This window comes from Rhamphochromis longiceps, linkage group LG6, assembly GCF_057381845.1.
Source record: "Rhamphochromis longiceps isolate RC_006_pf linkage group LG6, R_longiceps_female_GT1.1, whole genome shotgun sequence".
In the NCBI taxonomy this organism is placed as follows: Eukaryota; Metazoa; Chordata; class Actinopteri; order Cichliformes; family Cichlidae; genus Rhamphochromis; species Rhamphochromis longiceps.
Genome location: NC_140562.1, coordinates 37005550 through 37017745, shown reverse-complemented (window position 1 = coordinate 37017745; position 12196 = coordinate 37005550). Strand labels below are relative to the sequence as shown.

The window sequence follows — 12196 nt, the reverse complement described above, 5'->3', positions numbered from 1 at the left end:
ATCCCAGAGAGCCTTGAGGCCTGTGTAAAACTAACAGAACAAAGATTGAGGTCTTCCACTGGGGAGGTGGAAGCTGCAGACTCTCCTATACACCTTCTGGATGTCAGCCGTTCCACCTGCAAACAAACGGACAGCAGTCGCACTTCTGCAAGCAACAAACGGACATCCAGACAATTGAGCTGCGTATCAAAACCCTGAAGGAAGACCGAAGCAAAAGGGTCAAGTTAAGGAGGAGCGAAATAAGGAGAAGATGCTGGACACTGGAGAAAAGGACTGCCTCAATTGGGGCCAGAACCAGTATGGACAGAACTCTGAGCAGCAGCACCAATGGATGCAAACAGACTGAAAAGGAGGAGGGCAGGACCCAGGGCACGCTTCAGGCCGTGGTTTACCCAGAACACTACAACAGGAAAGTGATGAACACAAACACCCACACAAACACACACATCTACATGCACCGACTCAGAGTGAAAAGAAACATACATATGAACATATGCACTCGTTGATTGAGGGAGAAATGACACACACACACACACACACAAATTAAAATGTTGATTCAATGAACTGAGAAGTGATCCACACACACACACGCTGATGCAATGAAGAATGCTTTACTAACAAATGCTGCACACAAACATCCAAATACGGAGTTGGTTACAACAGCAAGAACTGATTGATTATTTATTGCTTAAATGTATTTCATGCCACGCAGAGGGCATTTGTGTAGATTTAGAGGACATGGTCTGAAGCACTTTGATAATGAAAACAATGTCTGTGCGTGATGTCTGTTTATGGCTCAAAGCCTCCACTGAATTGTTTACTGTGCTTCACACAGTCTAACAAGGAGCAGTGGTACAGAGCGAAAATGATGAATGAATGGTGTGAGTTTTATTTCGAAGAGATTATGAAAAGGTTGTGTTGATTCAACTTAGTTGTTTACGTTTTTGCCAAAGTAAAGAGTTGGTGTGTAACTAGTGTCCACTATTGAGTCAAGTAAATCCAACATGTTTTGTTGGTGCAAAAAGGAGTTTTGGTTGATCTTTGGGTTTTGTTTGACACTAGGTTGATTCTATCAGTGAGGTTTGGATTGTTCTCTTTCTCTAAAAGAGAGAAAGATGGTTTGAACTTTGGACATGTTTGCAATGGGCCCCAGTATCTGTTATTATATGAGTGTTTAATTGGTTACGTCTGTGTTTGTTTTTGTTACAGTGCACTGAGATAAGAACATCTGAGAGGTGTGATCCACCGGTGGTGATATTTTGGTATTTTGTGAGTTTCTGATTTAACAAATCAGCTCTTTAATCCAGGCCTGAGAGATTGAACTTTAAAGCGCTATAAAATATTCTTATTGAAAACAGTCGCAAAGTATTTTTTCTCCATGATTATAATGAGCTTGGGAGAAAATTGACTTATATGGGACACTGATCCTGAAGCCTAAAAGGATTGCAGCGAGTCAATCCAGTCCAAAGAAGGAAAAACAAACAAGGAGCTGTTTCCTTTAAAATGATGACGTCATCTTGCTGGTGATGGAGCCTCGAATAGGCTGCGCGTGAGACTCCATTATCAGCAACTTTTGGTATGAATGTGTGTGGATGTATGCATATGACTGACGACTAAAAGTCATGGACTGACGAGTAAAAGTTTAACTGACTTGATACTGAGACAAAAACGGTGCCGACTTTAGGATTAGTGAATGTCCACAGACAATTCACCCAGCCTGTAAAAGAAGGGTGGATGTTTTGTTTTGCTTTGTTTTGTCTGCAAGAACAGAAGAATGACAGAGACTAAAGAGCTGTAGCTTCACAGCAGTGTGAACTGCAGACTGAACCCTTTGGTTGCTGATTTTGAGCTACTGATGTTTGCATTAAGGAAATTGTGTTTTAGTAGCTGTGTTTTAATTAAGGTATTACATTATATTGTTGGGAATATTAAATGCTAAAGTGAAGAAAAGGTTTGATCCCACTCATGACTGAGCATGTTATTATTAACCATAGTGGGTCACTATAGAGAGTCAATTAATTTTAGAAAAAAAAACAAACAAACAAAAAACCCTCCACCGAGGTCTATGAATAAGAGGGGAATGATAGACAGCCACACTCAAAATGGAGATATGTAATGATAAACACTGGTCCCCGTCTTTTGGGCGCTCTCTTGAAGTAGTCAACAATTTAAAAGTAAGATAAAATAACAGGGGCATGTGCTGAGGGGTGGTGCTGCACAAGAACAAGAGTAAAATAAAGAAAATATTGTTTTTAGAAGTGCAAATTAAAATGTACCATTACACTCAGAGGATCAATATGAAGCTTAATATTTGTTAATTTTGAATGAAGTACATGACTGGTGACTGTTCTGTCCTGAGCTTTTGTTTTTACAGCACCCGCTTGATCACACCAACAGTTTCTCGCCACCGAAGAGGGGTACTTGCAAAAATAAAGAACGGGGAGGAATATCATCAAAACTGGAAACAGGTAATCCCCAAAGGGGGTGATAATGCCATAACTTTCACTATGGTCAAATTCTCAAAATTTGACCCTCAAAAATCCTTCAAACATTTAGACACAAAGTGGAGATTTAGATAAATATAATGTCGTAAACCACATAAGCATGAAGTATTTGATTCAATAACATAGTGTAATAACAAGCAGCAAAAGGTTGATCATGTTAATGGTGTTTATTCAGGGTGCAGAGGAGATTATTATTATTAAAGACAACAAATGAAATAACGAAAAGTAGAAGTGGAAAAATTTGTGTTAACGGCAATAAAATCAAAAAAAAAGAAATACTAACTAAAACTGTACTGAATGTTCACAAAACTAACTAAAATTAACTAGATTTATAGCAAAATGTGTTTGGTTGCATTGATGTGTGCGTGCCCTGCTATAGTGAAATTAAGGGAGTACGTTAGTCGAGTCGTCTGGGTTGCTGCTCCGTTCACCCGCAGAATCTGGTCAGGAAAAGTCGGGAGACAGCGCCAGAATAGAATTGAGGATGATTTTAATATGACTGTTTTGTAGACATAACAAGAGTCTTGTAGTGGAGGGGGACGTAATGTCCTCCTGAGACCCAGAGAATAAGAAAAAACAGGGAGAAAATATTTTCGTTTTTTCTTTTTTTCTTTTTTCTTTTAAATGAATCAAGTGTTATTAAAATAACAATCTCATAAGATGAAGATCAGGGACCAACCCAGAAGTCACTGACACTTCACTAACTGTAAACTATTGGTTTAGGAACAAGTGATGGCACTGAACTTTCTATTTCACAAAAGTCAATTTATTTAGGATATCTGAGTAAGTACTGATTTTATTTGGAGACACAAAGGAACATTTGGCACTTCCCTCATCTCACATCTGTTTCATTGTTGTACCCAATCATTCTACAACTGAAATGCCTTGGACTGCTAACCATTTCAGGCAAGTGGAGTGAACCATATTTTGCTAGACTCTCATCAGATTGGGGCTTCCTTTTATTGATCTTTGGAGAGAAGTCTTCATTACTGGTATTATTCAGGTCTTGTTCACATGTTTGTCCCAGGTTTCTCAGCCAAGAGGAGCTTAAACCCCAGATACTGTGAGTTCCTTTCACACATTGAGATCACTGATAACTCTCAGCAACGACGTGATCTCGTAGAAACAATTAGGTGTTATGGATTCAACTATAATTGCGACACTTATTTTTTTACTTTACTGGAAAAGATTTCTGCATTTTACCCATATTTTATTTTTAACTCAAAATCAAAATTCCAGATTCTACTACATGTTGGTTTTGCACCAGATAGGACGACAGATTTCAGGTGGCCCTGTGTCTTTCTCTATTACATCTGCCACTGCATCTCGATAATCTTCTCTGTGGCTTTTAGTGGGTCCTGACCCTCTCATATTTTGAAAAATCTATGTTTGAATCTCCCTTAATAAATTGTGTTAAGAATTCTCTCCGCCTTTGTCAAAAGTTGGGTATTAGGAAAAAGTGAAATAAATATAAATATAAAGTCCCAATGTGTAGAGCACACATTAATAAATTAGTCATGTTCCCTGTGAAAGTAAATGAGCCTAATTCTTAAAGACCCCTGAAATTATTTACCAGATGTTTATTTTTTGAATAAAATAAAATCTGAGTTTAACAAAACATTTTAATTGTAAATATCAAGCTTACCTTTCTTTCTTCCATAAAATGTGCTTGTGGGCACGCCAGCCATTTTGAAAAGGTGGGAAAAACAATTGGCAAGGCCACACTCCCACACATGTGACATAATTTTAAAGGTACTGTTGTCCTCTCTAAGAAACATCAGGACTTAGAGGAGTGGCAAGTAGAGTATGAGAGCTACAAGCAAAAAACTAAATGTGTACTACAGTGCGCAAAAATGAATTACTGGGTCATCAGGGGGTCTTGAGGGACATTTATAAAACAAAAATCCCACAAACCTTAAAAGTGCACTTGAAAAGCTCACACAAGAAGGTTAACCTAGCTTACCTAGAAGACCTCATCAGGGGGAGCACGCTCCCCCTCGTTGAAGAGCTCACCCACTTAACTCGCATCCCAAGAAAATAGCTAACCCCAGATAAGGCAGCGTGATGCATCCCGAGATAACAGGACTGGGACATCTAAATAAAGGTGTGAAACAATCGCCTTCAAAAGGTTATCAATTGACTTCAACCAAAATTAGGAACACTCGGTGCGGCAAGAGTTAATAGTTATTAGTCTCAACACCCAAGGATAATTAGAAGAGCATGACTGATATGATGCAACTGAGATTTTGTTACACTTAACTTTTGCAAAACACAAATAAAACTAAATTGAAACTAAGGATTTTCAGAAAATAAAAACTAGACTAAACTAGCAAAGAATTGGTAAAAACTAATTACAACTGGCAAAAAATTGAAAATCTGGAGTCGAAACTAAATAAAAGATAAAACCTAATGAAAATGGCGAAACGTTTAAAACTCTGGTGCAGAGATTGGCAAATCTGACCAGGAACGTTATAAAATTGATGGTCAGAACAGTCAGCGTTAAAGCCACTTTTGACAGTCCATACTAGGATGGCATTGGACATCTTGGGGGTGGAAAGGGGGTTGGTGTGACCAAGGTGTGGTTTGGCTTGTCGTATGTATATTTGAGATCATATGGCTCTGGATGGACCAGTTACCAGGGCATGGAAGGAGGACAGACTCATTAAAGGAGGAGAAGGCATTTCCTGGGATTGGAGATCCTCTGGGTGAGTGGTTGATTAAAAGCATGCATAAAATAGAAGTTATCTGTTGTTATTGATTGGTAATAGATTGATAATTGGCCACATTTACAGCTGTATTGACTTGTTGTGGACGTAGTCGACTTCAGGTTTAAACACTTTAATTAACAGGTTGAAAATAGTGACATTAAAGGAAGAGTATGCAGCGCCACCCTGTCAGACGCCAGTGATGGTGGAGCTCACTGATGAATCAGGTGAGCTGGATTCATGGCTGATTCAAAACTAAGATCCCCCTGCTGTGGTCAGTAAGGGGAGAAAAGGGGGAAATAAAATGAAGAATTAGAGAGGCATTTATAAACGTTTAGGTGTCAAGTGAAACGGGACAAAAGGGGGTGTTATACTGTTATTTTCAATGTCAGCATTATTATTGTATGAGAATCATGCAACAAGCATTGCATCGATGATCATTTATTGAAGCTTTTGACCTTATACTAACATCTGTGTTCCTGTGATTGTTATAACCTCTGATGAATCTTCTATTTACAGGTGTTAGGATAATGATATAATTTTTCATTGCAAGTGTAACCATGATCATTTTTATACATATTGCAACTTGTTGCTCATTGTAGAGTTGTGCTCAAGTTAATAAGGGTTAAAAGCTACAGTCAGCGCGAATGTCTGACTGATCTATTGAGGGGAAAGGCTTCGAGCATGGAGGGCCGCACGCGCTTACAAAACACTGATATCATGTTATTCTTTGTGATCTTTTCTTAAATTATGTCTTTAAGGTTAGTTTAAATAGTGGCAGTTAATTAAACGAGATTTATTAAAATATTAAATACCTGAGTCAGAACGTTACACGCGGATCACCTTAAGAGTCTGGGAAACTTTGTAGCTGCCTAACTTTTTTTTGAATGTTCTAGCTCCGTTGATTTGACACATTGGAATGTGTCAAAAAAGGGGGGGAAGGTTGAGCTTTAACATCAAACAAGGATTATTTGAACAATTTATAACTTCATTTGTGTCTTTAATAATTTAGGAATGGTAAAGCTTAAGCTAATAGCGGTCCGAGAAGACGGACCTTTTAGAGAATCAGTGAAAAAGCATAAACTATCACTTTCATGTTTAATCATTACTCATTGAAATGAACTGAATAGCGTTTAGAAGATTTGTTAACTTTTTGTCTTTTGTTAAAAAGAGGGGTTTCAATAATTTTCAGACACACCTTGCAAATGTGCTTATAACGAGTTGGCACTCGGTCTTTTGAAGGTCAGAAGCTTCGTTCGGCGTGACTGTCCGGACTGATAAAGTGTAAGAAATGCCTTGAGTGCGGAGGGCTAAATGCAAACACTGCTTACACACACATAAGATATGATTAGAATAAGTCCCTGGGACATTCTGAATGTTTTAGACGAATTCTGAATCATTAGAAGGTCAGTAGATAATAACATTAGATTATTAGGGTTAGGAAGAGAGGTGTTTTGGTTTTCTGTCTCTTACAGAGCAAGGAACAGACACCAGACGAGGTCACTGAGATGCGAGGATCCTCCGTAGCAGAGTCAGACACAGTGACTGCCGAGACATCAACTGGGTCCAGGGGTCATGGCGTTTGGGCTCCAGCTAGTCACCACAAAAGGATGGATCCCATAAACCCAGCAATAACCATGAAGGGGTTGGCGGAAATCCGGGAACACCAGACCAACGAAGTTCGAGAGGCTTTTGGGCAAAAAGGGGACACCTTCCTGTTCCTTTTTCTGGAGAATACACAGATCGTTGTTTGAAATCGGAGCAGAATAATCCCCTGATCTGTGTTACGACTGAAGGGTTGTCTAACCCCTAAGGTTGAGGAATTAAGAGCAGAGGATCACCCAACTGGACGACACTGGTAGCTGCAGCAATAAAATAAAGGTTAAGAGCTCTTCGGACAGAGGTTCTAGTCTACGTCTGAATGGTATCAGGGAACACCAAATAAAGCTGTGGGAGAACAGGGGAGTGTCATCTGGACCTGCTATCCTTGTAGTAATAGTTTGTCTTGCACCTGACTTGCGCAAACACAGAGGTCATCTTACATATGGTTTGCCCCTCAGGGGGACAAAGGACCTCGGGAGTGAGAAGAGATGAACCCGGCCACACTGGGCTACAGGGTGTTTGTGAGGTCATTATTCTAATGACCTCATCAGGGGGAATTGTAAAATTATGATATTATTTTATGCCATGTTATACCCCTAATTAAAGATTGTGAATTATTATGTAGTTTTAGTTTGCATTATTCTCCTGAATTAGAAGAAGCTGATAACTATTGCATTAGTTAAACTGATTTGCATTACATTAAATTGCTGACTTGTTGTGAATGAATGATATTGTTTTATGATGCATTATATTGCTGAGTTATAAGAAATACTGTTCGCAGAAGGTTATTGTCTAATTTGTCTGAGTAGAAGAGAACAGAGTGTGCTGGAGTTTTCTGCCCCATTTCAGCAGGAGCAGATAAACAGGGAGCCAAGGTCGTAGCTTAGGCGCTGTGTGAGAGAGAGCATGTGAATGTTTAGGCTTTTTATGATAAGGTGGAGGCACCAGAGGTTATAAAAGTTTGAGCAATGCTCCACCATTTTGAGATTTTGAGGCTGTCTGCATCAGTGTCCATCTCCCACGTGTGTGATCATTAAATCATCGTTTGACTCAACCCGGCCGGACCAGTGTTGTTATTGTGGTTTTTTCTCTTGTCTCCATCCCCAATATTTTGAACCTTAACAGCTGCCACAAAGGCCCCAATATGCAAATTTGAATGCCTCAGCCCACATATATGATTGGCTGGCTGGGAAGCCGTCCAGGCCCTGATTTGTAAATTTGAATGTCTCATCCCTCAGATATGATTGGCTGGCTGGGAAGCCGTGCAGGCCCTGATATGTAAATTTGAATGCCTCAGTCCTCACAGAGGATTGGCTGCCTGGGGACCTGGCAGAAATATATAGAAATACTATGATTAAGCATAAATACTACATTTAGCAGAAATACTATATCAAGCACAAATCCTATAATAAGCAGAAGTACTATATTAAGCAATATAAATATCCTATAAAAATCCTATAAAAAGCAAAAATACTGTACTATGATTTGGTAGAAAAACTATAATTAATCAGAAATACTATATTTAGCACAAATCTTATAAAACAGCAGCAATGCTATGATTTAGCGCAATAGTAATAACTTAAACAGAAAAATTGGAAAAGCAAAATGGACAGCTGAAAAAATGCTGAACATGCCAAGGTATACTTGTTAAATGAAAAAAATCGGCAAAAAAAAAAAATATATAACAGCCACGCAATCACAAATATGGACACATATGGAAACACACATGCACAGAGAGAGACACACACAAGATCCAATTTAGTCAACCAGTCTAAATATATTGAATTTGAATCTTACAATGAGATCATCCCATAAAAAGGCTCTCTCTCTCTCTCTCTCTGTCACACACACACACACACACACACACACGCACACACACACACGCACACACAGGGAGAGAGAAGTAAGTTTCTAGCTCAGTCAAGCAGCCTGGGAGCTGCTGAATTTGAATCCACCAATCAGAGAACCTGTGCACTTTTTCCTGCCAAAACAGGTGCACGCAGCACAGAGAGACACAGGATTTTTGCAGTCTATTTCTCATAATGACGACTCCCCTCAAACAAATGACCATAATTTCCTAACCGTAGGGGCTAGAACGGTCATTCTTACACCGTTTTGTTCGGAAGAGATGGGGGAATCTTAAAGTGTTGACAATTTATCATTAAAATATGAATTATTAAAGATATTTGACTTCTAATGCACTATAACTGAGTAGAGCAAAGCAAAAACTGCCTTGACTTGCCCTCAAACAACGCTTTCTAACTCTAAATGTATTTGGAGTATCGATATCATTCTTTCACTGTATGAGACAGCAGGCTTTGGTGAACAATCATGGAAATTTTCAGGTCTCTGTGGAAATCCATTAAAAAGATATGACGAGAGAAAAAAGTGGTTCATTTCCACAGTTTGAAATCTGAAGAAATCTGAGCGAAGGACGAATTTCCTACCCTCAAACAAGTCTAACTCATCTCAGAACAGTAATAGGTGAGAAAATAATTCTTGAATTGTGAGCGTCAGGAGTGTCTGAAGATATACTGGGACAAGCCTTATGTCTTAACTTTGCTTCGTTAAGGAGATATGACGATTCGAATATGCCTCTCATTACAGAAATCAAGCGGTGATTTTGAACAAGCTCTCCATTGACTTTCTATGGAGAGCTTTGCGACTTTGTGTTGGTCTGAGGAGATTTGCCAAAATTCTATAAATCTCACAACAATGATAGTGACATTTTCGGAAAGCCAGCAAAAATACCTACATTTTGATGTATAATTTGTGAAAGTTGAGTGAAAATTGAGCAAGTAGCAAGAAGTTGTTCGGACATGAAGAGAAGACTGCAAAACCTTCAGTGGCACACTGGAAGCCAAGTGCATAGCAACCATAACAACGCATGTATTTTGTGAAAAATCACAATTGTGCAACTGAAAACTTTAAGAGGCATAAAAGTAAAACGGTAAAAGATTTGAAAAAGCTGATTTATACCTGAATAGCCCAATAATTTGAGAACATTTTAAAGTTTGAATGGTTGTTCTACGTGAAAATATGAGGAAGTAGTTAAGTTTCAGAAACAAGCAAATTTTAGCAGAATTGCAGAAGTTTCCCATTCATTTCAATGGGACAAATTAAGCTTAATATTTTAAAAAGTATAATAGTGAAAAATACCAAAAGACATAGCACACATTAGCAGAAATAGCAGAATAGTTTAAAATTTGAACGGTGAAAATCGGCTGAAAATTGCGGAAGTAGTTAAGTGCCAAAAAGTGTACGGAAGTCCCAAGAGGAACTCAATAGTGTGGATGCTTAAAGCATCCACACAATAAAGAGAAACAGGAACTCAATAGTGTGGATGCTTAAAGCATCCACACAAATAATAAAGAATAAAGAGAAACAGGAACTCAATAGTGTGGATGCTTAAAGCATCCACACAATAAAGAGAAACAGGAACTCAATAGTGTGGATGCTTAAAGCATCCACACAATTAGGAAGGTTAGAGAAATGACTCAGAATGAACTGCATGGCAGTCATAATAAGAGCTGTTTGAATTCCCCAAATACCAAGGATACTGATTCCTTTATTAACTGCTGCAGCATAGGAGACACCAGGCCACCCTTTATGAAAGGAGATCATCCCACATGCCATCCCACAATAATAGTGATGTGCTATCCAACTATTTATGAAAACAGTTAACATAATTGACCAAGTAGCACAGGTCATGTAAATGTTTAAAAAAGCAGATAGAGGTAATCTTTTTGGACTATTTGAATGTACCTGGAGAGAGTCCTCAACAAGATAAAACAGGAGACAAAACAGAAGGAGACAAAGACAAGTGCGGATAGAAATACTAAAGTGGGGAGCAAAATCAAATAACATAATACATGCTAAAGAGGAAACCACATTATTTAGCAATACTTGGCATCAAACCATTACCTTTTTCAGAGATGTTTGTGTGGCGAAGTAGATGAGGTAAAAGGCTCCACCAAGCAGAGATAAAGTAATCAGGTTCAGGACGATTCTGAGCAGGTAGAGACGGACCTTCTCTCCAAGTGTCCTTTGAGCCGCCCTTAAAGAGAAACTCTGCTCCTCCAGGAAAAGCTGTAGAGAAGCAGAAACTATTGTGATGACCATATCTGATCCACACCGCTACCCGAAGACTCCAGCAAAACATCAGAAGTACAGTAAACACATACAGAGCCCCTAAACTGTCCGCAGCTTTCCTTTAAAGAGTGCTGACCACTGCGCCACCATGCTGCACATGATTTTACCCCACGGGTGTTAAAGGATGTTTGTGAATGTGATAACTTGAGAACAAGGAGCTGTGTTTTGAAATTCATACCATAAGTGCATCCACTAACGAGTTCAGATCTCAGTGATCTCAACCTCAGGGTCAAGGTCAGAGGTCAAGTTTTGTGAAAATCTTGTGAATGTGGTAAGTCGAGAAAGAAGTCACGTAGGATTTTCAAATTGATACAATACGTGCATCCAGTAGGAGGCTGAGGGGGCGGTCACTGGTGGTCTTACTATTATATTTATTTCGTGTTATTCTTCTCTGAGGCGTATGTATGAAAACATAGTTAGACTTAAAGACTTCACAAACTTTTCAGAAACTTCACCACCAGTTTGGCTAATTTACTATGAGGGTGTCAGTGCCTCGCCACTCACCTTGAGGTCATTTCTGATGAAGCCGTGTTTGAGAGCGGCAGCAGTGGGATCCTGGATGGTGAAGTCCCAGCCACAGAAGATCTTATAGCTCACGTTCATGCTGTAACGCTTCCCGAGCATCCAGGTGTGCTTGTAGCCGACTGTTGTTCTATCACAGGTGAATGTACGTAAATAAAACATCATTTTGACCTCTTATGTTGCATTGTTGTGGATCACTTACCTGCGGACCACCAGAATGAGACTTAAAAATATGATTGAGAAGATTCCAGCGAGGTACAGCAACGGTGTGTTCAAGCACTTTAAATCCAGGGATCCTCGTGTATAAAAGCCATAGAAGACAAGGGAACGATTCACGTAGCCCTGCAGAAAAGACAAGGAAAAGATTATGGGAAACATGTGGGGCTATTGCTAATAAATACTACACGTAGATTAGAACACAAAAGCTTACTGTTCCCAAGAAGAAATCTAAAGCAGAGTCACTTTCTTTAAATATCAACGGTTCTGTAAAATCAGAGAGAATAATTATTTTTAGATGTCAGCTCCTAGTTGTGGTTAATTTGCTGCCATCTGTTGTCACGGCTGACTTACCATACTCGTCAGTGCGATAAAATATTGATGGACCCACAATGAAACCCCCGATAAGAACGCAGTGTAGCAGGTTCAAGTAAATCAGATATCTGAGGAAAACAAAATAGGACTTCACCCCAACTCCAAACTTGCCTGCAACAA

The 12196-nt window shown here is 39.1% G+C and overlaps 1 protein-coding gene across 1 annotated transcript in view; it reads right to left on the bottom strand.

Annotated features, from left to right (window-relative positions):
* The window catches only part of tmc8 (transmembrane channel-like 8), a 47892-nt gene that overhangs the window by 33175 nt on the left and 2521 nt on the right, over positions 1-12196 (bottom strand). Inside the window, exons 4-8 of the mRNA XM_085410530.1 lie at positions 12056-12187; positions 11916-11968; positions 11688-11827; positions 11468-11615; positions 10736-10900 (exon numbers count right to left, since the gene is read on the bottom strand). Coding sequence (XP_085266656.1) covers positions 10736-10900; positions 11468-11615; positions 11688-11827; positions 11916-11968; positions 12056-12187 — 638 coding nt within the window. The remainder of the gene's footprint in view (positions 1-10735; positions 10901-11467; positions 11616-11687; positions 11828-11915; positions 11969-12055; positions 12188-12196) is intronic.